This window comes from Macrotis lagotis, chromosome 1 (genome assembly GCF_037893015.1).
Source record: "Macrotis lagotis isolate mMagLag1 chromosome 1, bilby.v1.9.chrom.fasta, whole genome shotgun sequence".
Lineage (NCBI taxonomy): Eukaryota > Metazoa > Chordata > Mammalia > Peramelemorphia > Peramelidae > Macrotis > Macrotis lagotis.
Genome location: NC_133658.1, coordinates 922,376,044 through 922,401,633, shown reverse-complemented (window position 1 = coordinate 922,401,633; position 25,590 = coordinate 922,376,044). Strand labels below are relative to the sequence as shown.

Genomic DNA, 25,590 nt, shown 5'->3' with positions numbered 1-25,590 from the left:
GATCATTGTTGTAAGTGTTGTGGAATATCTGGAACACTAATACATTATTGGTGGAGCTGTGAACTCATCCCATATTTCTGGAGAGAAATTTGGAACTACACCCAAAGGGCACCAAAATTGTTTATACCCTTTGATCCAGCAATACCACTACTGGGTCAATACCCTGAAGATATGATGGAAAAGGGAAAAAAATCACTTGTACAAAAATATTGATAACTACCCTGTTAATGGTGGTAAAGATTTTGAAATCAAGTAAATGTCTTTCAACTGGGGAATAGCTTAGCAAAGTGTGGTATTTGTATGTTATGGAACACTATTGTTTTATTAGAACCCAGGAGGGATGGGAAATCTGGGATGCCTGTACAAATTTGCATGAACTGATGCTGAGAGAGATGAGCAGAACCAGAAAATCACTGAACACCCTAACAGCAATATGGGGGAAATGATCAACCTTATGGACTTGCTCATTACATCAGTGCAACAATCAGGGACAATTTTGAGCTATCTGCAATGGAGAACACCATCTGTATCCAGATAAAGAACCATGGAGTTTGAACAAAGTCCAAGAACTATTTTCTTTAATTTAGAAAAAAAACCTGATATCTTATTGTCTGATCTTGTTATCTCTTATGCTTTATGTTTTTTCCTGAAGGATATGATTTCTTTCTCATCAAACTCAGTTTGGATCAATGTACAACATGGAAATAATGTAAAAACTGACAAATTTCTTTCTGTGAGGATGGGGGATGGGAAATAAGATTAGAGGAAAAATTGTAAAATTCAAAATAAATAAAATATTTAGTAAAATGAAGAATTCCCAGGAAAAAAAATTTTTAAAGAACAACTGTGAGGGGTATGATAGTGAGTTGATCAATTTGATGTAGTAAGTTTCCTATTAAAGTACCCAGTTGATGTTATGAATCATCAAAATGTACTTGCTCCATTCAGAATGTTTAAATGATTTTCTTCATTTTTGTTCAGCAGCTGATATATAGTAGTGAAGTAATGAATGAAGGTAATTATTCAAGGCAGAATACAGTGTAATGATAAGGGTGAGAAGGATTCAAGAATAGAGTACAGAGACTACTGTGACCAAAGCACATTGTGATCACAAAGAAATATTGAAAAGGTACACAGTCCAGATTCTTTAGAAATGTTCTCTTATCTAGATAAGAGAAAAAGGAGATATAGGAATATAATTTGTAATATTAGTAAAACAAAAAGCAAAAGGTGAATAGATTCAAAGATAAATTGATAACATGAAGATACATATATGTATTTATACATGGCTATGTATATATATTATATAAAAATGATGTTAATATAATATAAAGGTTAAAAATATTTATGATGTAGCATAAACTAAAAACAATCCTAGGACGAAAAGTTATAGAAGGGTTACATTCTATATAGAATCTCTAGAAGATGAATTCATTATCAACCAATAAGCCAAAATTCTAATTCTATTCAGTGGTTCAAAGGGAAAATGCACTATCATCTTCAACCAGATCATCACAAGTGATGTTGTTGTATATTCAAGATAAAGCTATTTTCTTTTGTCAGTGGAGTAGAGAGGAGCGAATAGTGGTTGAGTATATGAGTATTGAGTTTGTGTTTGTTTATTTGTGTGTGTATTGTTTGGGTGTGTATATGAGTGTTGAGTATATGTTCGTGTCTGTGGGTTTGCGTCTGTGTATGTGTGTGTGTTTGAATAATTTCCTGCTTTAGAGTAAGCTCTGTGGAGCACAAAGAAGTTGGATTCTAGTTAGCTAAACAGTGAAGAATTCATGGAAAAGTTGAATAATGCTATTCATGAAAATGCAGTTTGAGAGCATCTTTAATGCAGTCATGATGATGAAATAGACCATGAATAATAGATCTTTTAAAACTTGTCTTAACATCTTGTTGTCACCTTCTACATATAATATTGTTGCCTAATAAAGGAAATGAAATATGAATCATAGCATCGTTCTTATTATAAATTTCAACAGAATACATAAAATAAATTCAACAAATAGATTTTCCTTGGAAAATCATATAGGTGAATTGGTTGAGCTGATTTTGTCCATTTAAAATTTGTAAGAAGCATCATTTTTGATGTCAACTCCAAAAAGTTATGAATACTACTTGGGATATTTTCTACACATCCACTCTAAGTTTTTTTGAAAAATTCATTTCTGTGACTAAGCGCTTTACCTGAAACCTTCTTCAGGGCATGTAAGACATCTTTATTTCTGAGGCTGTAGATGATAGGGTTGAGCATGGGAGTGAGAATGATATATGTGATGGCTAATAACTTGTCCTGACCTGGAGTATGATAGGACTTGGGTCTCATGTATGTAAAGATAATTGAAACAAAATACACTGTAACCACAGCTAGGTGGGAGGAACAAGTAGAAAAGGCTTTTTTCTGGGCTTCCAAGGATTTCATCTGAAGCACAGAATGGAGAATCTGACCATAAGAGGCAAGAATGATGGAAAGAGGAATTAGGAGGAAGAATACAGAACTCACAAAAACTCCTCCTTCATATTGTGATGTATCAATACAAGAGAGTTTCAACATGACTGGTACTTCACAGAAAAAGTGGTCAATGATTTTTGCTCCACAAAATGGGAGGAGTAGTACATAAGTTGTATGAATTGTGGAGTTGATGATTCCGCCAAGCCAGCAGCCACCAGCCATAAGGACACTGATTCGATGGTTCATGAGGACAGGATATCGGAGTGGGTGGCAGATGGCTACATAGCGATCATAGGACATGGCCACAAGAATAAGACACTCAGCACTCTCAAGGAGAAGATACAGGAATATCTGGAGTCCACAACCTGCAAATGTGATGGATTTCCTGCCAGAGATATAGTTACTGGTCATCTTGGGAACAATAATGGAGCTGTTCAGGATATCCATGAAGGAGAGATGTCTGAGAAGGAAATACATAGGAGTGTGGAGTTGGATGTCACAGTGGATAAGAAGAATCAAGACTGTGTTTCCCATAATTGTAATCAAAAAAATGATGATAATAAGGGTTAATAATAGAAATCCATACTGGTTTGGTTCCAATAATCCTAATAAGATGAAATCTCGAACAAATGTCTGATTCTTTTCTTCCTTCATCACCTGTCCCACCTATGGTCCATAAAAGAAATTTTCCAAAAAGGGAGAAAAATAGGATAAAAACAAAATCCAGGACTGAGTTTGTGACCTCAAAAAAATAACAGTTTATAAAATTCATTTCATTGATTTAGGTCAATAAATTGAAATTCAAAGAAATCAAACTGAATTACTAAGTATTTGTAATGATCAATTCATTGTCTGAAGTGCTGAAAAAAATCAGTGACTCATCTGGGTAGTTTTATATTTATATCTTTTCCATATTTGATTTCCTAGCTTCATAGTTAATTAGGAAGTGATTTAGTCTCTCAATGCTCAGCCTTTTTTCTCTGCTGAATATCAAGAAACATTTTGCAATGAAATGAAGTGATCATAAACTAATGGAATTAGGGGGGGGGCATTTTAGTAAAATAAACAAAATCACCAGATTCAATAGAAAAATTTTCCTGAGCTAAGCAAGGATCATTTTTCTCATTTCATCATCATCATGACCATCATGATCACCATCATAATTATTTTTTAAAATTAATTTTATTTTTAATTTAAAGAATAAAGTAAGCATTTCCATAAAAGTGTATTCTAAACAAAAATCATGATTATACATAAACCTACAAATCAATTTCAAGTGGTTTTTCATTTTAAAATTATAATAAAGTTAATGGGCAAATTTCCTTTCTTCCTTCCAGTTAGCTTTATAGATTGTTAAAATCCTAATCTATACAAAACTATAGAAGCCCCTCTCCCAACCCTGTCTCTGAGTTCTATTACTTCTCTGTATGTTCAGAAGATATTGCACAAATCGAGATGTACACATTATTAATTCCCCAACGCAGTTCCAACATTTCAACCCTCCATTTCCACCAGCTTCCTCTGCATTAGTTCTTTTCACATCCCCTTTAAAAATATAATTCTGCCCTTTTACATTTTCCTACTCAGTCTTATGAGGTATGTTTAGAATTATCCCATCATCTATAACTCTGGCCCAATCTATTTTTTTCAAAGTAAGTAATGATTAGAGTTTTAAGAATACTGATAAATATTTTCAAAGATATGTATGAATACATACACATGATGATGTGATGCTGTGATGTTTGACTTTGGGGCTTGAAGAAAACTGTAATATGAGGGAGATAATACCAAGACAAGTAAATAATTGGACTTGAATGAGGAAGTGCTGTGTTAAGTCATGAACCCAAGTACCACCTCACATGCAAATAAGTGTATATATAAACATACATACATAGAAACAAATGCACAAACACAAATTAATTACTTATGTATAATTAACAGTTTGACATTAATGAATGCCTTATAAGTCTGTATTATTTTCTTTTTCTTTCTGCATATTTTGATATCAAATTTTCCATTGAGTTTTAATTTGATTTTTGTCTGTTTTTTCTTACAAATAACTGGAAATATTTCAGTTTATCAAATTGCCATTTGTTTGTTAGGTTATTCTTTTCTTACAATAAAGCTCAACATTTCTGGGCAAAGTATTTTTGGGTGTAGTCATTTCTCTTCTCATTTTCAAAATATTATGTTCCAAGGGCTACTGTATTTAAAGAAGAAAATTCTAGTTCTTATGAAATTATGAATGTATTTCTACAATATTTAAATTGATTTTTTCTTGTTGCTTGCAATGTTTCTCTTTAACCTGATAGCTTTGAAAAATTGGCTATGTCATTTCTGTAAGTTTTCCTTCTGAATTTATTTCAGATTGTGAACAACAGCTTTTATTTCCCCTACTTCTATGTTATCCTCTAGTTTAAGATCCCCAGCACAATATTACTTATTAATTCCATATAATATCATCAGGTACTCTGACAATTTTTATATTACTTCTACATGATTTGTTCTCCTGATCAACTGTTTTTTCTTAACATATTTTATATTTTCTTTTATTTTTCTAATTATAATGTTCCATGGCATCTTATAACATCAATCAATTGCTCTTGTCTAGTTCTAGGTTTGGAAGTTATTTTTCTTCATTCAGATTTTGAATCTCTATTTTTGATATTTTTTGAGTTACCTTTTTTTATCAATTTTCATCAATTTCTCTTATTTGAATTTCTTTTTAAGTTCTTCCAAGATTTCTTCTGGGATTTGTAGCCACTTAACATTATTCTTTAGGCTAAGAATCCTTGTTTCTTTATTTCATATATGTATCAAGGAATATGTATATGTATATATGTATATGTATATATTACCACATTGTCTTCATCTGAATATGAACCCAGATCCTATTTTGCACCAAAGTATTTATCAATGGTCAGATTAATTTTCCTTTGCTTATGCATTTTTATTTGTTTTATTTTTCTTTTTACCATTTCATTATTATAATAAGGTTTTCAAGCCTAGGCTGTGGATACTGTTGTTACTCCTTGAGCACTCCTCACTGTTACATTCTGAAACCAGGGTCATTTGTCCTTCCCTACATCACAATTAGTTTCTTCAATCGCACTCTGCCCATAATGCTTTAGCTTCCTAAGGTAATGCACTCACCACAGCTTGACCTTGGACAGGTCTATGAACCCTGATTTGCTCACATCCAGCCTCCTTTCCAGTTGTCTTGATCCTTATCTGGCCACTGGACCCAGTTGACACAAAAGAAGAAAGTGAGTCTGGTAATTTAGCATAATATGCTCTCACTCAAATCCAGCTCCTATGCATGTCATGGCATCATTTTTTTGATGTCAGGTCTTCCAGGAGCAAGGACAAACATTGTTCATTATCATCAGCACCGTTATTATTACTATTCTTATCACTATCATCATAATTATCGTCTTGTCAGCACTGTAATTCATAATATACCTTAAAATCTTCAAAATACTTGAAATGTCTGAACCTTATAGAAATAACATAAGATAAGCAATCTGAGTGTGATTATTTTATACTCAGCTGAGAACCTGGGGAGAATTAAGATTAAATGTCTTGTTCCTGGTCACATGGTTAATAAATATCAAATGAAGAATCTCAATGCTGATCTTCCTGAAGACATTCTACATTTCAACATTTATATCAAAGGTATCAAACTCAATGAGAAGAAGTGAAAACCACTCATTTATAGGTAAGGCTTCCTATGGACAGTATATGGATTTTGTCAAAAATACATTATTGTCTGTATCCTTTTGTATTTTCTTTATTTTGACTAGGATTTCACAATAACATTTTAATGGATTTTGAACAACAATTTTAATGCTGTAGTCTCTGCTTTCAGACTACAGCTTAATCCTCTGCTCTATGATATGCCAATTCTCACATAATAATTGTAGTAAGTTTGCCTTGGCATCGTGGGTTGGCCTTTTTCAAAACTAAAACAGATAGAAAACTACCACAAAATGAATGCAGAGATTTAAAAATAAAGGGGCCAAGCAGCTGTCCTAATGCATCTGGGAAAAAAGACCTGAGAGAAGGCTCCTTTAATGGAGGTTTGCTATGAGTGAAGTGCAGGCACCTCCAGGCTTCACTGAGTCAACAAATAATGGATACTGAGGGAAGCAGTTGACACTTGCAGAAACTATACCTCAACATCACATCATTCATTACTTCAAGAATTTTAACCTCCCAAATTTTACCTTACCAAGCTTCATCTAAAGAACAACAGATCTCTGAGTGAGGAAATAGATGTATTCCTCAATGTTTCCAGAAGCCAGACCTGGTGTTTCTAACCAGATGTGATGCCTCTGGGGAGACTGATCTTGAGCAGGAGATATCATAGAACAGGTAAGTGTGGTATCACAGGAACAAAGAAAATTGACTCCAAACTAGATTGCTGCTTTGATATAAGTCCTACAGGATATTGTAATAGCTAAGGGGGAGGCACAGTGGTTAGCTGGGAAGGTTGAACTAAGTGCTACCATAGACAGAGCACCAGGTCTGGAGTCAGGAAGACCTGAGACCAGTCCCCAGACACTCAGCAGCTGTGTCATGACTGTTAAGTTAATATTGTTTGTCTCAGTTTTTTCATCTATAAAATGACCTGGAGAAGGAAATGGTAAACTGTTCCAGTACTTTTGCCAGGGTAAACCCAAATGGGATCATGAAGAGATTATTTGGAAATGACTGAAAAACAGCAACCAATGTAGAATTGTTCCAACAAGAAATACAAATATTTCTCCTCTACAGTATTGTTTTATGGATAGAGTTTTCAAAAACTTCTAAATTGACCAAGTAAATTTTTAACCTAATCTAAAATTCTATGGATTAGTTAAATATAGATAACTAGGCTTTGTTAACATCTAGTTTACCTCTGAGTTAACTGAGAAATTTAGACTTTCAGTAATCAATAAAGCAAAACTGCCCTTTCTCATACACTTTTATATGAAAGGATTTGGAAACTGCCCATGCCCCATACTTTTATCAAGATTTGCTGATTCACTTCTCAAATTTTTATCTAGAGCATTCTCTGTGTAGATTCTCACAAAGATTATATAGAGGGTGGGAGTAGGGTAGGTAAGAAGGAAGAAAAAATGCAAAACTCAAAATCTTGCAAAGAAAATGAATGATTGGTAAAAACTTCCATTGCATGTAGTTGGAAAAATAAATCAATAAAATATTTAAATAAAAAAAGAATTTGAAGAGGTAGGACAAAGTTAGTATAAGTTTATAATCACCCTTCTTTTCATAAAAATAAAGTCTGAAGTTTTCTTCAAGATACCAAAACCTTTTCCTTTTTTTTCAAAATATCCTCAAACTTCAGTTTCCCTGTTTCCAAAATAAAATGAAAAAATTTAAAAGATACACGTAATTATCTCTGTGTGAGCATAGTATCTTGATAGTGTCTTCCAAGTTTAATTTTTTACACTTTTTATATGTTAAGAATCTGATATTTCCACAGATTCTTAAAAGAATTTTTATACTCCTAAACCTGCTGTGTATTTTTTGATAAATTTTTTGTTGTCAACCTGTTTCTTAATAATGATTGGTTTCTGTCCTTTGATATTGAAGAGGACCAAAATGGCGTCACTATGTTAGAGCTAAGTTAGAGACAGTTTGTCCGACTGTGTCTGCTCAGACCAGTATGAGTTCGGGAAGTCCTACCACAGCTCAGGCACAAATAGTCCCTGAGAACACTTAGAGTGGGTTTTCTATACTTGCATATCTCACATTTCTTTTGAGCTCACGGAGCTCAACATCCTCTATGATAAGAGTATACTGAGTGGTCCTGTGCCAGTGCAATCATGGTATGGAGTCTATTCCAGGGTTCTTCAGAGAGAAATTGAGAATGTCTTTGTATCACTTTTTTTTTCCTACTTCCCCATGTGAGTGCCCTGTGTGAGGTCTCCAAAAATAATCGTTTTGCCAAGCATATATTTGGAATTTGAACAACATGACCAGTCCATCAGAATTGTGTTCTCTGTAATAACATTGCTTATCTGGGACTTGGTAGTTTGCCTCCAGAATGGAACTTAGTGCCTGCTATCTTCTCCTGCCAGGTGATCTTCTTAAGGCAATTTAAATGGAAATGATCCATTTTACTGACATGGCACTGGTCGACTGCTCAGGTATCATAGGCATATAGCTCTGTAGACCTTCACTTTGGTAGTCAGTCTAATACCTCTTCTCTCCCAAACTTTCTTTCAGAGCCTCCCAAATACTGAATTAGCTCTAGTAATGCATATGTCAACCACATTTACAATGAGAACCTCTCTGGAAAGAAAGTAAACTGAATCACAGTATTGAAACCTTCTCCATTTGCTATAATTCTACATATGGTGAGATGCTGACTGATGGAACTCAGCACCTCACCTAGATGACCCTAGTGCTCTGACCACATTCAACTAAAGTGACTTCTTATTGTTACCCATACTTAATTACAAGCTCCTTTTAAGCCCCTTACAACTTTTCAAAAGCTGGTAAACCCAACAGGCAATCAAAAAGTATTTCTTTCTATGTATAGTACGCATCTAGTATATGAAGAAAAGCAAATGAGAGTCTACCCTCAACTCTGGGCACCCAGACTCGCCCAGATCAGGCAATTTCTGCATAGACATATATTTATGTATATATGTGGACTTTCATTGCCAGTTCTGACTTCTTGAATTTCTCTGTTTTCTCTTATTGCTTAAACTAGTATTTCTAATTCCATATTGAGTGATAATAGTGATAATGGACATCCTTGTTTCAGCTCTGATCTTATTGGAAATGCTCTGAGTTTTTACAAATTACATATTTCATGGATATGTTCTTTGAGCCAGGTTCTATAGGTAGGCACAGCACAATTTGAGTCTAGCAGATCACAAAGAGAAGGATAACTTTCCACTTTCCTAAAAAAAAGCTGATTTCCCCATTCCCCAGATCTAGAACATTATATTCTAAGATATTTGTACCCAGTCAATCAGAAGTGCTATATTTTTACCTTTAAGAAAAATTAGTCATTATCATTTGTCTCAGTAATAGTTCCTGGGCAAAAATGTATAAAAGTATAAAGTAAAAAGTATATTTTTCCCAGGTGAAATTGGATCCATCCAAGAAAAGAAATACTCCTCACTATCCTCAATTCAGGCAACTCTTTGTAAGGGGGAAAAACCTTTATCAAATTGAGGCAGATGCATAAACAATGTCTTAGTAAGGGACCATAGATTTTGCTCAGATACTATTAGAATGTATTATCTAAATGATACCACAATTCCCCAATCATATCTCATCTCCTCACCCATCTGTCCTGTACACTTTACCTATGATCCTTCTAGATGCTAGAAGTTAATTAGTTCAGACATATAAACCATGTGCAATATTACTTTCAGGGACTTTATGAAACAACTCTTTGAGCATTAGAAATATTCAAGATAGAACTTGTTAGAGTGCTATTTTAAGGAAAGCAATTTAGTTTAAAAGACTGAAGAAATGTCAAAATTGAGGACTTTGGAATAAAGGAAAGGGTTGATTTGAATTACTTAGTTTCATGGTAGGACTAGATAACCACTTGTTCTCCTCCTGCACTGGAGAGAGTTGACAACTACCCCACATTTCTGTGAAATCAGGAGAGATAAGGATATAAGTCAGTAAATAAACTACATCTTAAAAATCATTACAATGTCCCTGGTGCTGCAATTATTATAAAGAACAAATCACTATTAAAATATTATTGTTGGTGTTATGGTTATTCATGTCCTGCCATCAGATTTTTGAGAAAACTTACCAGGACCAGAAATCAAGTGAACCAGTATCCTAACTACAATGCTACCCCCATCCTTACCTGTATCCTTATAGCACACACTGCAGTACACCTTGGAGTTTCCTATTCAATCTAGAAAATTCTCAGTCATTTGACATTGATTAAACCAAGAAAACACTGCCAAAATGTAAAACATTCATGTTCCCAATCTGCTATTTTTTACTAACTTGGATGATCAGTGTAGTCAAAATTTTCTGGTGGAAGATCACCCTGAGATTAACTAAAGCGGATGGTGGTGTTGACTCTTTCACACTTTCCACTAAAACTATAAAGTCCAAGGTTGCAGGTGACATAAGGCACTGCTGTTAGAATTGAAGTATATTTGTTGCTCTGAAGCAGAGCTAAAGTCCCCTTGGAGATTTCTAATGGATCTTCAGAGAATCCATTTATACAGGTAAAACCTTTCTAGTTTTAACAGCATAATTGAATGTCTGACAAAAAAGTTTTGTAGAAAGTGATTAGAAGAGGGCAAACAGGATAGACAAAGACCTTCTGTTCATGGCAACTGAGGACTGGCTAAAGGATGCAAGGAGAATAGAAAGTTAACTCCAATTAATAATGACAAGAGACTTTTACATTTCCAACTATGATTTCATTTGCATCTCCCAACCAAACTTGGTTGTTTTTGTTGTTTATTTGTTTAAATTGAGTTTGACACCTTTGTGATCCAATTTGGGGTTTTCTTCGCAAAGTCAATGGAAGGATTTGCCATTTCTTTCTCCACTCCATTTTATAGACAAAGATAATAAGGAAAAAGTTATATATTATTTTCCAAGGGTCATAAAGCTATTAATAGACTGAGGCCAGATTTGAATTCATGAAGATGAGTATTCCTGATTTCAACACTGGTATTCTCTCCATTATGCCAGTTAGACAACAAACACAGTGATCATTGCTTCACAAAGCACTGTGTTTGTAGTTTAGATGTTGATGCATTAACCATTGCAAAAATTACTTTCTTCTTGGGACATATGAGGAATGCCAAGCCTACTGGCAGTTATGTGACTGGTAGTTAATTGAATGAATGATTTTTTCCTTTGTATATAAATTTATGCCCAACAAGGTCACAGCTATAATTAGACTGTAAAATAAGGGTCAGGGACAGGGAAGAAATGCAATGTTCATCATTCTTGAGTTTAATGGAGACTTTTTAAAACTCATTTACAGAGACACTTTTTAAAGAAGATTTAATAAGGACAGAAGTACAAGGTTCCCCCGAAACACTTGGAGACATATGTTCCCAAGACCACCCTGCTCCTTGACTAAATATTTGGGCAGTTTCTTCATAGCATTTGGTTAAATAAGGCCTTTATAAGGCAGAACAATTTTTCAGGACTAGGTAAAATTATGGATTTTTATGTGTTTTTTATCTGCCAAATATTGAGCTAGGCACTGAATGTACAAATAATACCTGAAACAAAATCTTTCTTGAAGGAATTTACACAGTAGGAGGGGGAGCACATAACCTGTGGCCATATGTCAAAATATAAAGAATATGCCAAGAGATACAATTGGTTTTCTGGAGGGTGAGTAACTGAAAAAAATGATTACCTCAAGGAAATGTCTTAAGCAGGGATAGAGTCTTAGAGCTATGGCTTGAGGGAAGTGAGATTATCTCTCAGGTCGAACTCAGGAGGACATGCATTTCAGGCCAAGTTTGAGAAAAGAAAAAGATCATGAAGATAATAATGCCTCACACTAATATTTGCTATGGTTTCAGCTTTGCTATTCGGTCATTTTCATTTGTGACTGATTAATTGTCATCATATGTGGGGCTTTGTTGGCAAAGTGCATGGCATAGTTTATCATTTTCTTCCATAGTTTAACTGATGGGGAAACTGAGGCAAAAAGGGTAAAATGACTTGCCCAGAGTCACAAAAATAAGTGTATAAGGCCAGATGTGAATTCTGGAAAATGATGTTCCTTTAGTTCCAGCCCTCTATTCATTATGCTCTTCAGCTGCCCAATTAAATCTTCGAACTGATAGAACAACTCAATCTACAGTGTTGTCTACTCTCTAGATATAGACATTTTATTTTAGGTGAATAATCACGAGTAAAATCCATTAAGAAAACTAGTATGATTTAGGCCAAGGTAAGAAGCTCTGGTATGTATAATATTCAAATATGCAAACAGACTTTTAAATATTTGCATATACATTCACATCCATAGTCTCACAAATACATGTGTATGTACAACATGCCTTTTTGAGCTGTTTGTTTAGTCTGGAGATCCCAGATCCCTTAGCCAGAACTAACTGGCAACAAGTGCTTTCCTTTTCTTGGGAAAACTTAGCAGAGTCAGGAAGAGCATCCCTCACCAGTTTGCCTGAAAACAGAAACCTCAAGATAATTGTTTTGATTGTGCAGTGCTAAAGAAACCAGTTCTTTCCATGGCTTTAGGTGTTAATTAATGTTCTGAACTCCCAAGACCTTAAGAGATAACAAGAAGTGCTTTATGCTAGTTGCTTATGCATGTGTTCTGTTAATATTTATTTGTGAGACTTTCATGGGAAAATAAGAAATCAATTATTAGTTTTATTTAAATATGTTTTTCTCTCCACAGTGAAAAAAAAAAAAAACTTAAAAACAAATCCCTTTTTAATGTCTCCTGTGTGGATTTCACATTTCCTCCTGTGAAAGCACAAATAATTTCTCAGAACTATATTGTGATAGAAGACTAATTCCCTTTAGAGAATACTAGCCTTCATATCAGATCAATTTGCTTCAATAATTAGAAATTAAGCTCTCTATGCTAATTACAAATCTAGGAGAACAATGCTCACAATGTAAGGAGAGCATTATCCCAGGAAGAGACAAGAATTCAGGAAGAGATCCAGAGATGTTCATCTTTGTAGATATGTTTCAGTTAGAGATATTGTGCAAATTCCATATACAGGCCACGAGGGAGGTTAATGATTTTCCTCATTTCCCAAATGGTATAATGGTATAATTTCCCAAATGGTATAATGTTTAATTATTTTGCCCAGTGATCCTCTTGGGATGATTACCTATAGGTTTTGCTTGGTAAATTCCAGAGAATAAAAATTTTTATCTAATCTATATTTTTCTATTATGTTTGTTTGAACCATGTATTTTTGAGGGTTTTATAAGTTTTAGATTCACAGTTTTGGTTTCCATTTATCTTATCTAAACACATGTTGTGAAAGGAAAATAGATTTTTCCTCCTGACAGCACCATAAGAAGGGATCCTAAAAAACCAGGACAGATTTTGAACCTGACACTAGTCTTGTTTGAAGGTGAAGTTTCTTTACTTTCAAATATAACTAATCTATTCTGAATTGCTGTTTTAGAAGTTAAAGTTTCTCTGGGACATCACCTTTTGGGAAATTCACACAGGTTGGTGATAAATGGTTTGGTTTTTATTAGCCAGGTGGGTGGTGAAGATTTATTCTTAGATATTTTTTGATGAGGCTTCCTAGTGGTTAGATCTCTGTCATATGTCCAGTGGTTATAATAAATGCTTTTGATTTAGTATCTTATTGTGTCTGTTAGTGTTTGGTTTTGTGTAAAGTTTATAGTAACTGTTTAATTGTTTCTTGAATCTGATCATGAGAATCTAAATCTTGCATTAGAGATGCAGTAGAAAAGATACCTGCTTTTTTTTATTTAATTTTAAGGCAATGGGGTTAAGTGACTTTCCCAAGGTCACACATCTAGGCAATTATTAAGTGTCTGAGACTGGACTTAAACTCCCGTACTCCTGACTTTAGAGCCAGCACTCTATCCATTGCACCCTCTAGCAGCCACCAATACCTTCTTTCTACATGATTAAACAGTATGACTCTAATGATCATGCATTTCATTAGCATTGGTGTAGACTAAGATGTGATGATCTTAAATTATATTGTGTAAGGTGGGGATCTTTTGAAAGTGTTAAATTGAGCTATCTTAAGATAAAATTAATTAAAATGAATAAGTCATGTACTAAGTAATGGCAATGTTTCCATCACTGTTTTACTGAGATAATATAACATAAAGCTGAAATTTCTTCACTTTTTGAGCTCCGCATGCTTCTTCATTATCAACAGTCCCTCCCCTTAGTGCATCATTGGAACTTTTCAAACTTACCTTTCTCCACCCCCCCAAAAAAAAAACTCTACCTTGTCTTCCTTTTTCTGCTTCTGTGCTCCTCCTTAGTCATTGACTGTTTTACCTCTCAAAGTCTCTACTTTTAGAGAATCCATCCCATCTTCAAAACTGAGTCACAATCTAAATCCTCCTAAGTTCCTTTTATCCTACCCTCCCTAGTTGTAAGGAAATCTTTAACTCACTCCTGCCACGGAAAGTCATCTTCACTCATCACTCACTCTTCCTTCTCTTCTCTCTCATTCTTCTTCTCTTCCTTGCCTTAATTTTCCTCACACCCATTCCTTTTACTCTCCTCCTTATTCTAATCTCTTTTTCTCCTCCTGTTTCCTTGTAGTATTCCCTCTTCTCTTTGTTTTCCCATTTCTTTTCTTTCCTCTATTTTATTCCTTTTCCTTCACTCAATATTAATTCCTCCATTACCTCCTCTCTTTGTCCTGCAGTTCCCTCTTTTTGTGTTCCTATCTCATCTCTTTATTACAGATCTATTTATTATTCTATTCATCCTCAGTCCATTTACTCTTCTTATCCTATTCCATATGCTCCTTATTCTACAAGTTTCTTCCCTTCCCAGACTTTAATTTCTTCAGCTCTTGATTCCATCTCTTCTTCCTCTTCTCCAATTCATGGCATTGGCCCTTATTCTTGTTCTATTCCATCTCCTTCCTTTGTCTCTGTTGCCTCTTCTCCTTTTCTTGGTCTCTGATGGGGTTGACCCAGATCCAGATAAAAGCCCAACTGCTGACTCTATAAACCATGACCTCAGACCACTCCAACTTCAATGAAGGACAGGTTGCATCTTACATCAAGTGTTATACTGTCCTATGCTATAAATTTAAGCCAAAGGACAGGGGTATTTCAATTTAAAAAAAGGATTTCCCTGATCCCTTTGAAGATGTAGTAGGCTTTAGTGATCAACTAAACATTGCTCTATAAATAATACTCCCATTGCCCCGGGATTCCAGAGAGTTGGCAGTTAACCATAGCTTTAGTTGTAAATGGACAGGCACCAAATTGATTCAAAAAGACCAAAGGGAAAAACAACATTTGAGGTGTTTCAGGAGACATTGGGCAGTTTCTACAGATCAGCAAAGACAGTGTATGAAAGGAAAAAGCTTTGGGAGATGCTTTAATGCAGGTTATCCCACTTGCTTTTCCCCAACCAGTGAACTTTTCATAAATCCATCCTGTTAATCAAAAGCAAGATGAAAGAGTATTTCAAATGTATCATCATTAAGCAGAGGTTTTTGATGTAAATTCTGGTTTAAAGTCTGATCAGAAAGAGGAAGACAGACTCATTTATCTCTTTGTTAACAATCTTCAACATTCCCTGCCATAGAATATTAACATTATCCAGCCAAAATGGCAAATTAAGCATCCCCAGTTCATAGCTCAACTAACTGCTCATTAGTACAGGCTTTAGCAGCTCTATCAGTGAAGGACCTAGGTGGGAAAAGGGAGCTGAGATCAAAGGAAGACAAGGTGTACTCTACATAAGTGAAGTAGTTAAAAACTCCCATCCAATATTCTTCCGTTATTAGGAGGCAATCTGAGAATCAAGCAACAGAAATTTGTCATTATTGCAAGGAGCCAGGCTATTGGGAAAAAAACAGCACAAAATTTTAGGGAGCAACAAAACATTGAATTTAAAAAGCCCTTCAACACGCCCTTTATGAGATTTTAAAACTTCTTTCTGTTATTCTTAGACAGAATGATTTTAACCTATTTCCTTGCCTCAATCTCCTGTATTAGCCAATCCTCACAACCTGTTATTCCCATTCATCCCAAGAATCAATGCCTTTTTGCTTTTACAAGGGAAGGATTACAATTTTTATGGACAATCATGATTTTAAAGCTAGCCATTCACTTTTTCGGTGGGGGGGGTATGGCAATTCTCTTTTCTGAACATCCAATGGTAGTGCTAATAGTAGTAGCATCAGGGGGTGGCTAGGTTGCACAATGGATAGAGCACTGGCCCTGGAGTCAGGAGTACCTGAGTTCAAATCCAGCCTCAGACACTTAATAATTACCTAGCTGTGTGGCCTTGGGCAAGCCACTTAACCCTGTTTGCCATGCAAAAAACAGTAGTAGCATCAGCAGGAGAAGTAATAGTAGTAATAATAGGAGCAGCAACAACAACAGTACTAGTAGATAGTAGATAGTAGCAGTAGCAGTAATAGCAGCAGTGAGCCATTCACTTCTCAAATTTTATTTCAATAATCTGGTTGAACAACTCTCCAACTCGCCAATTCTCCAGCTTTCCCTCTTCTTCTCTCTCTCTCCTTAAGTCATTTCACAGTGGAAATTTTCTGTCCTATATCCTTTAATTGCATCTCACTTTAAATCTAAAAGATAGCATAAACTACTATTCGGAAATGATTTTTTTTTAAAAAACAGAGATATTTAAGTTTAACAGGGAATTTTAAAGGTTACAAATTGAGATGTAAAATGTTCCTTTGAACTGAAAGGTATATTGTGGACATTTAGTATTTCAATGCAAATTTTGTTTTACAAATACATTTTTAAGTCTGTATTTAAGTTTAAAATGAAGGTTTTATTCCTTCATAAATTGATAAGCTTCTTGAAACTTTTATTACTAGGTTGTGAATAGTTAAAAAAGGGGCATCTGAATTGGGACAAAGAAAACACTTAGAGTGACAGATAAGTTTAAATATTTAATTACTAATTAGATATTGAAAACCTTTATATATAATAAAAAGTTACTAAAGAAAATTAAAATTGCCCCTAAAACATTTTATGACAAGTCTTAATTAGAATGATCAATAATAATGATAAAGATAACAATATTTTAAATAAGAGGTTTTGCTTCCTCAGAAGATCTTCTCTCCTCTCCACTGGTGAGGTGAGAGAACTGAGAAGGTTTTTCTTGGGGTTTGGGAGGCTAGACCAGAGTCCCTAAAGTCTTTCAAGACAGTAAATCTAGTAAGAATTTTATCTCTCTCTCTCTCTCTCTCTCAATCTCTCTCTCTCTCTCTCTCTCTCTCTCTCTCTCTCTCTCTCTCTTTCTCTCTCTCTGTGTGTGTGTGTATTCAAATTTTTTAAAAAAGTTGGAAACCAGATTTGAAATGATTTAGGATGTGCACATATTTGAGGCATATTAGATCATGAAACAGTGTTGGTGTGATGAGTTTGTGTGAAAAAGTCAAGCATTTGGTTTCAAAATAAAGAATGGAAGCTGATGATCCTATTCTGATATTAAATGTTTTGTCAGAAGCTGCAGAAACAAGTCTTGTTTTTATTTACATTTTTTTTTTGTTTTGTAGAAAAACAAAACAAAGGATTATATGAATCAGACACTAAGACTTGTAAATCCAGATTTGGTTTGACTTAATCCAAAATTTAGTTCAGAAAGGAAAAGGGAAGGGTTACTAGAATTAAAAAAAGTTTTAAAGCTATATAATCATCTATAATTAGATTATCAAAAATAGGTTGATTTTCTGCACATTACTAATACATATTGTATGTATTCATACATATATATATATAATTAGCTCAACAGAAGTCATAAAGTACATAATTGTGATCAGAGTATGTTGCAATACTTATCATTGTTTTAATACTAATAAAGAATGAATAATTTAAAATTTTAATGAAGGAATATTCCTAGTGATAAAGTTAAGATAAAGAAGAATATAAAGAATGAACTTTGCCATTGCATGTCTTCCCTATATCTTAAACCTTTTGGCTGAAGTAAAGTAATACTTATAAATAAATAAACCTCCAAATGGTCTTATAAGTTTATATATTTATTTTTAAAGATTGGATGAGAGATGTCTACTACTTTACAAGTTCACCATTGATATTAATATCCTTTTAACATCAGGAATATTCATTTTGTTCTTTAAAAAACTTAAAATATTATTTGTTAAAGTTTTCATTATGTGATTTGTACATGGTCTACAAAATTTGCAAAGTTGCAAGCTAATTTGTGGCAAAAATGTGATGATAATGCTCATAGCTGCCCAAGAAAAATGTCTATTTCTCAAAATGATGATTTCTGAAACAATTATCTATTGCATTAATTATTAAAAGCATTTAGCCTAGCAAGTATAAGTAGAAAAGATTTTTTTAATTTCATGGCATAAGTAAAAGTTGTTATTGGTGTTTTGAAATTAAGATTAAGTTCTTTTTAATAATACTTTAAGAATATTTAGACCAAATGAGGAATATTTTAAAGAGCTTCTTTACTGTCCTCTGAATAAATATGAAGTTTTAATAGCCCCTTTTTCTTTTGGTCTGCTGAATGCATCATTCACCCCATTTGACTCAAAAGGAGAGATTGGTTGACATTTCATATATATATTATAAGATTTGGTAATATTTTTGGTATTATTTTATACCATTAGTTTTGTAATATTGTAGTGGTAATGGTAATTCTGTGATAATCAAATACAATATTAAAGATAAAATTTTCAACTTGTTTATATATCTCATTTCCTTTCTCTTTCTGCAATGATATCTAAATATTACCATCATGTATGTTGCCTATTACACTTGAAATACAGAACATAGAGATATGCAAATTCTTCAAGAATCAGTTAAAGATGATTTCTTTTTCCATTTTTTATTTCTTTTTATATATTTATTTTCATCTATATGCACAGTTATATTTTTAAGTAACAAAATTTCCTTCTACCTTCCCTTCCCACCACCTACCCTCAGCAGCAGTCAGGTTAGCATGGTACAATCATATTTCTGATAAGTTATTTTCAGTTATTTTTGGAATGAAGAATTAGGATTAAGGGAAAGAAATACACAAGTGATAATTATTATAAAGCTTTCATTAGATTCTGAATGGTTGTTTTTGTCTGTGTGTGTTTTATTATGCTTTATTTTTCTTCCTCTGGATAGGGATCCCATTGTCCAAAGCCATAAAGATATTTTCAAATGGATTCAGGAAATAATGGTTTATAAATTGTTTTTAAACAATGCTTACCTTTTTTGAACATGGATAAAAAGTGAGCATATAAATAAAAAAATGGCTTATAAAATATGCAGTTTGATATTAATGTATTTTTTATATTTCAGATCTTTTGCTGTAAAAATTTCCTAGGCAATGAGATTAAAATTTTGGGAATGTTTTCCTGTATTATTTTTATAATTGCTACCACTATCTAGCACTATGTAACATTTTCAGATCTTTTAGAATATAAAATTTAGAGCTAAATCTCTGATTATAGAAAATTTCTATTAAAATTTTCATGGGACTAAAAATTAACCTTCTACCATGAGTCTGAATCCAGGTATCAAAGAAATGTGGGTGGGTCGTAGTCTAAAGATGGCAGAAAACCAATAGGATTTGAACACTGCAGATGACGGACTCTTTGGGATAAGAGTTAAAAGGAAGGGTTTTCAATATGATCTGAAACTGAACTCTTTCTGACTTGTCTTCCCAAATGTGACATTCGGAATATGTCTTCCATGGCAGATCTTGGCCACCAGCATGACTCCTCCTAGAAATGGACATCCAAATAATGGAATTTTCCTTTTAACTAAGGAAGTTAATATCCTAAATGATATATTTCTTTCACTCTCCCAATTTCTTTGTGACCATCATGGAGCGATCACCATCACACACGCACACACACACACACACACACACACGGTCTTCATGGAAGCTTTCTATAATTAAAGTCACATGATTAATATTAAAATTAACTATAGAAATCTAATTCATTGACCTGTATTTATGTCACTTTTGAATAGCCAGTGAGATTATTATATAGTTTTGACATTTGTTATTATGCACATGTGCTGTAATCTATTTTAAAATATTTTAAAGAGAAAATTTAAGTAGAAACATTATCCTCCAAATAGGGGTGTGAAGGAAGAAAATATCAAAAACAAAAACTAGGTTGATTTCTATTAATAAGTGAATGTAAATAGTCAAGACCTAAGAAGTTCTACAGTTTTATTTTTTAGAACTAAGGAACATCTCTTCATTAACCTGAACTGAAACCCCAAGGCCAAAAAATTGAAACATATCTCCGGAAGAAAAAAGAAATAGTCAAGTTTCAGATGTCTCAAGAAGAAATGGATCAAAAATGTATGTTATTGTTCAATTTTTTTTTCACAATCCTTTTACATTATTTGAATAGGGTTTGTATAATCCAAGTGGTCCATCCCCTTTTCCTTTTATTCTCTGTAACCTTCCCCTTCTTCTTCATTCTTTAAATATGCCATTAATTCTATGCCCTGGTTGTTGGATTGACCTTATGGTTGCTGACTGCCCATTTTTCCATTTATCTTAGGTCTACACATCTTTACTTTATCTAGAGCTGACATAATGGTCAGCTGTGATCAATGAGATTATATTGTGAACGCCGTAATAATTTGAAAAATCTCTATTGTGATAGAAAAATGAATTCTCTTTAGAGGATACTAGGTATGTATCAGATTATCTTGCTAGTTAGAATTAAGAAAAATTCAGGAAGAGATACTGAGATCATCATGTTTTTAGATTGTTTTCTGATAGAAATACTGTGCCAATTGCTATGTACAGGTCACTAAGGAAGTTAATATCCTAAATGATATGTTGCTTTCACTCTCCCAATTTCTTTGTGACCATCATGGAGTGATCACCATTACACACACAGACAGACAGACAGACACACACACACACACACATACACACACACACAAAAACATATTTCTTTGAAAAAACAGGCAAATATAATATCACATTATAATTCTTATAATTATTGAAATGTATTTATAATTAATACTATTATATTTTATAGATTTATTTATATATTAAATTATACATATATTTACTCTATATTATATAATTATAATCAGAAAAGCTACATTTTTTTCTGCTCTACTTGTATTAACACAATGTTTTTAATGGTCCTTATAATTTTAGGGTTCATGCTCAGGAGTGGCAGTTCCCCTGAACTTTATTTTGCCATTGAAGCAATCTGAGTATTTTAGTATTTTAATGTTGCTTTGTTTGTCCTTATGATGCTGTTACTGTATGATTTCTTCTCCAGTTTCTTTTCACTTTGCTCTGACACTTTTTTCCAGGAAGGTATAGCTGGGCTATATTGTGTGTTTTTTTTTTTTCTTATCGTCTTCTTTTTAACACTGACGTTCCCCAGTGCCTGTCAAAGTCTTTCCTTTTCTGCTATGACTACAGACCTCTTTGTATAAGATGAGGTAATAGAAGTTCAGAGAGTGAAATGCTTTGATCACTGTAACTTCACATATAGAACCAGAACTCCAAGACTAGGACTGCTCTTATACAACTACATTGCTTTCTTAAGTCTGACCAGAGTCCTAGATCAGTGTCCTGATTGGTATTCTTATATATTGGGCTCTATTATATTCATAAGAAAATTCAACACCTATTGCTGTTAAAAAAAAAAAAAAAAGTTCTGAGACTCTCACTGTTCATTGTAATTGTATTTGTTCAGAAAGAAAATTCAGTGCTCTGGGACGTTGATCCCTGACCCAGAGCCAAAGGAAGAATTTTCAACCACTCAGAATTGTTCATCACAGAAGGACTAAGATCTTTCTGAGACTAGTCCACCTTCAAATGCTGAAATGAAAAACATAACTAGCTTTCCATCACCCAAGAGATATATTAATGTTTGTTCCTTGGTCAACAACAGAATATTTAGAAAAATTCCCTAGGGCCTCAATTTTACCAAAGCTCATTAAAAGGCTGATCCCTCTACAGTGTTCTTATTTAAGTGGACTTTATGGATTAGGACAAAAAAAGAAATCCTTATGAAACTATCCATTTGGATTTTCCTTCCTCTCTTGCCAAGATGTCATCATCCTGTCATTGTTAATAAAATGAAAGTATTTTATGGGATCTTAGAGAGATAATCAGACTAGCATCTTTTTTTCCCCCTCAAAGGAAGGCAATTGACCTTACATTCAGATTTATAATGCTTCTCAGAATGAAAAAATAGACTTTAAAAAGAAACATGATTATTTGTATTTATCTTGTTTTTCCAATTACATGTTATGAAATGTTTTCAATACTCATCCACTTGCATATATATGTTACAGATTTTTCTTCCAGTCTCTCTTCCCACCCCTCTCCCCTTGATGTCAAACAGTCTGTTAAAATTTGTTTTTGAGCATTTCTGTTTTGTGTATAAGAAATTGGGTCAAAGGGAAATGAAGGAAAACCTCTGAATAGGAAGGAAAAACAGAGAAGTTTTTTGCTGATATTTTTCCTCTGTATTTGGATGGTGTTGTTCTTAAAAGGCCTCCCAGGATTGGACTAGGTTTCTGAACTGCTGAGAGGAGTTGCATCCATAACTGATCAATTCCCAATGCTGTTGTTAATATATACAATGTTCTCTTCATTCTGTTCACTTCGATGAGTATCAGATTGTATATTTGCCATGCTTCTCTAAAGTCCGACCATTCATGATTTCTTATAGAGCATTCATATACCATAAGTTTTTCAATCACTCCAGAACTGATGGACATCTGCTCTATTTCCAATTTTGCCAGTACAAATAGAGTTACTATTAGTTTTCTTTTTTAAATCCTTTTAATTTATTTATTTTTAAAATTTTATTTATTAAGTAACTTCCCCAAGGGCATAGAGCTAGGCAATTAGTTTTTAAGGTAGGATTTGAACTCCGATCCTCCTGACTCCAGGGCAAGAGCTCTTTCCACTGCACCACCTAGCTTCCCCTTACTATAAGTTTTCCAAACATATGGATCATTTTTGTGCTTTCCCTGCTTTCCCTGGATATTGACCTACAATTTGTATAGGTGGGTCAAAAGGTAGGAGGAGCTTTATTGCTCTTTGGTCTCAGTTCCATATTCCTCCCCAAAATGATTCCCAATTTCACCAATAGTGCATTAAAGTTTCAATCTTTCACAATCTCTCCAATAGTGATAAATTTCCCTTTTTTTGTCATCTGACCAATCAGATAGGTGTGACGTGATACCTCATTACTCTTTATTTACATTTCTCTAGTCAATAATGATTTGGAGTACTTTTTCATGTGATTATATACAGCTTTAATTGCTTTGTTTCAAAAGTGCCTGTTCATATCCTGTGACCATTTGTCAATTGGGAAATGAGTTATAACCTTACAAATTTGATTCACTTCTCAATAAATTAAAGAAATAAGACCTTTATCAGAACCTCTAGTTGTGAAAATTATCACCTATTTCTTTTTCATCAATTCCATTGATATTCTTGACATTTTGTGGCACCAGAGGAAATTTGTTAATTGGTTTTTCTAATTCTCAAAAATAGAAAAAACAGTTTTTTTGGTAATTCTATTGGTATGGTAGTAATTTAAGTAGAAATACCTTTTGTATTATATTATCTCAGCCTAACCATGAGGAATTAGAATTTTTCCAATTGTATGAATCTAACTTAATTTGTGTGAAAAGTATTTTGTAACTTTTGATCCAATATTTGGGTTTGTCTTTGGAAATGGATGCCTCAGTATTTTATGTTGCCTACAGTTATTTTCATTACAATTTCTCGTTCTAACTCTATTTGTTGTTTATATATATATATATATATATATATATATATATATATATATATATATGGTGATGATTTGTGGATTCATTTTATAGCCTGCTATTTAACTGAAGTTGTTTAATGTTTCAAGGAGCTTTTAGTTGCTTTTCTATTATTCTCTAAGTATACTATCATATCATCTACAGGATTGAAAATTACACCATGATATTGCCAATTCTAAGACATTCAATTTCTTTTTCTTCTCTTAGTGCTAAAGTTAATATCTCTAAAACCAATAGGCATCCTTGTTTTACCCTGATCTTTTTGAAAATGCTCCTAGTTTTTCACCATTATATATCATGTTTGTTGATGGTTTTAGATGGATTTTGTGTATGAATTTAAGGAAAATTCCAACTCTTCTTATACTCACTACTGTTATTAATAGGAATGTATGTTCATTTTATCAATTGTTTAGCATGAATTGAAATAATCCTATGAGGCATAAAGTTTTTCTTACTAATATATTCAATCGTTCCCGAATGTTTTCCTAATAATGAACTGTTTTTGCCTACCTGGTATTTTTGTGTATTATTCTGGTAATAATGTGTAATCTCTTAGCTAAAATTTTATTTAAAATTTTTTCATTGGGAAACTTCTGGGGTGGTGCCAAGATGGTGGTGTGAAGCTAGAATGTTACTGGAATTTGTCCAAAAAAATTAAACAACACTAATGAAGCCTCTACACAGATTTTAAAGCTACAGATGCTATAAAAATAAAAAGGTAAGATCAAAACAAGTTTTTGACTTTGTTTAGAACATCATGGAGAATCTTCAGTGAACATCTGTCTTGGAGGGTAAAGGGCAAATAAAACCTAGCTAGGTGAAAGAGCAAGAAAGCCAGCAGGAGGCTTTGAGTAAGTGCAGTCAGGTCCTGAGAAGGAGAAAACAACACAGGTCCCAGGAGCTATATAGCAAGCCAGCAGGGTGTGTCTGAACTCCAAACAAAGTCTTAACTCTTGGAACACTGAGGCAAAAGACAGGATTGAGTTGGAAACAAATTATAATTTAGGAAGAGCATGGACACAAAGGAGGAAATAAATCTCTGCATGGACAACTGGGCTGCATAGGCAATGCCTGAGTGACATCTCATACACCAATAAGCCAGGGATCAGACTCCAGTCCCAAAAAAAAAACTTTGTTCTATACTTACTTTATATCCCAGGAGCAGAGCTCAAACAATCAAACTGAGCAAAAAACAAAATAAAATAGTAGGGCATTAACCATGTGCAGACAGAGATGATAAAAATGCCTCCTCAGAAGTAGAGAAAAATTTTCTGAATGGGAAGTCACAAAGAAATCCATGAAGTGGGTTCAAATCCAATACCTCATAGAAGAACTTAAATATTAAAAAAAAATTAAAAAGAAATGAATATAAAAAGAAAGGTGACATGGAAAGAAATTGTACCTAGAGGATATGGCTGTGGTTGACTCTCATCCTTCTATTGAAGAAGAACAAAATATCACCATGATTTTTGAGACAAATTACAAGCCCAGAATGCTCTGCTATAGGTCTTGCCCAAGTAGTCCAGATGAAAACTTGGGAAGTTTACTCTAAATTTATGTATCTCACGTTTCCTTTGATTGCCTTTAATTCTATTATGCTCCTAGAGTTCAACACTTTCTCTCATGAGAGCTTCATATGCTGTGAGAACCTATTCTATTGT

General features: G+C 33.6%; 1 protein-coding gene across 1 annotated transcript; it reads right to left on the bottom strand.

Annotated features, from left to right (window-relative positions):
* Window positions 1-2,152: 2,152 nt before the first annotated feature.
* On the bottom strand, window positions 2,153-10,081 carry LOC141509503 (olfactory receptor 2AJ1-like). Its single transcript, XM_074219112.1, has 2 exons — window positions 10,075-10,081; window positions 2,153-3,105 (listed from the first exon to the last, which is right to left on the bottom strand). The coding sequence occupies exons 1-2, from the start codon at window positions 10,079-10,081 to the stop codon at window positions 2,153-2,155; spliced, it is 960 nt and encodes a 319-aa protein (XP_074075213.1).
* Window positions 10,082-25,590: the final 15,509 nt, after the last annotated feature.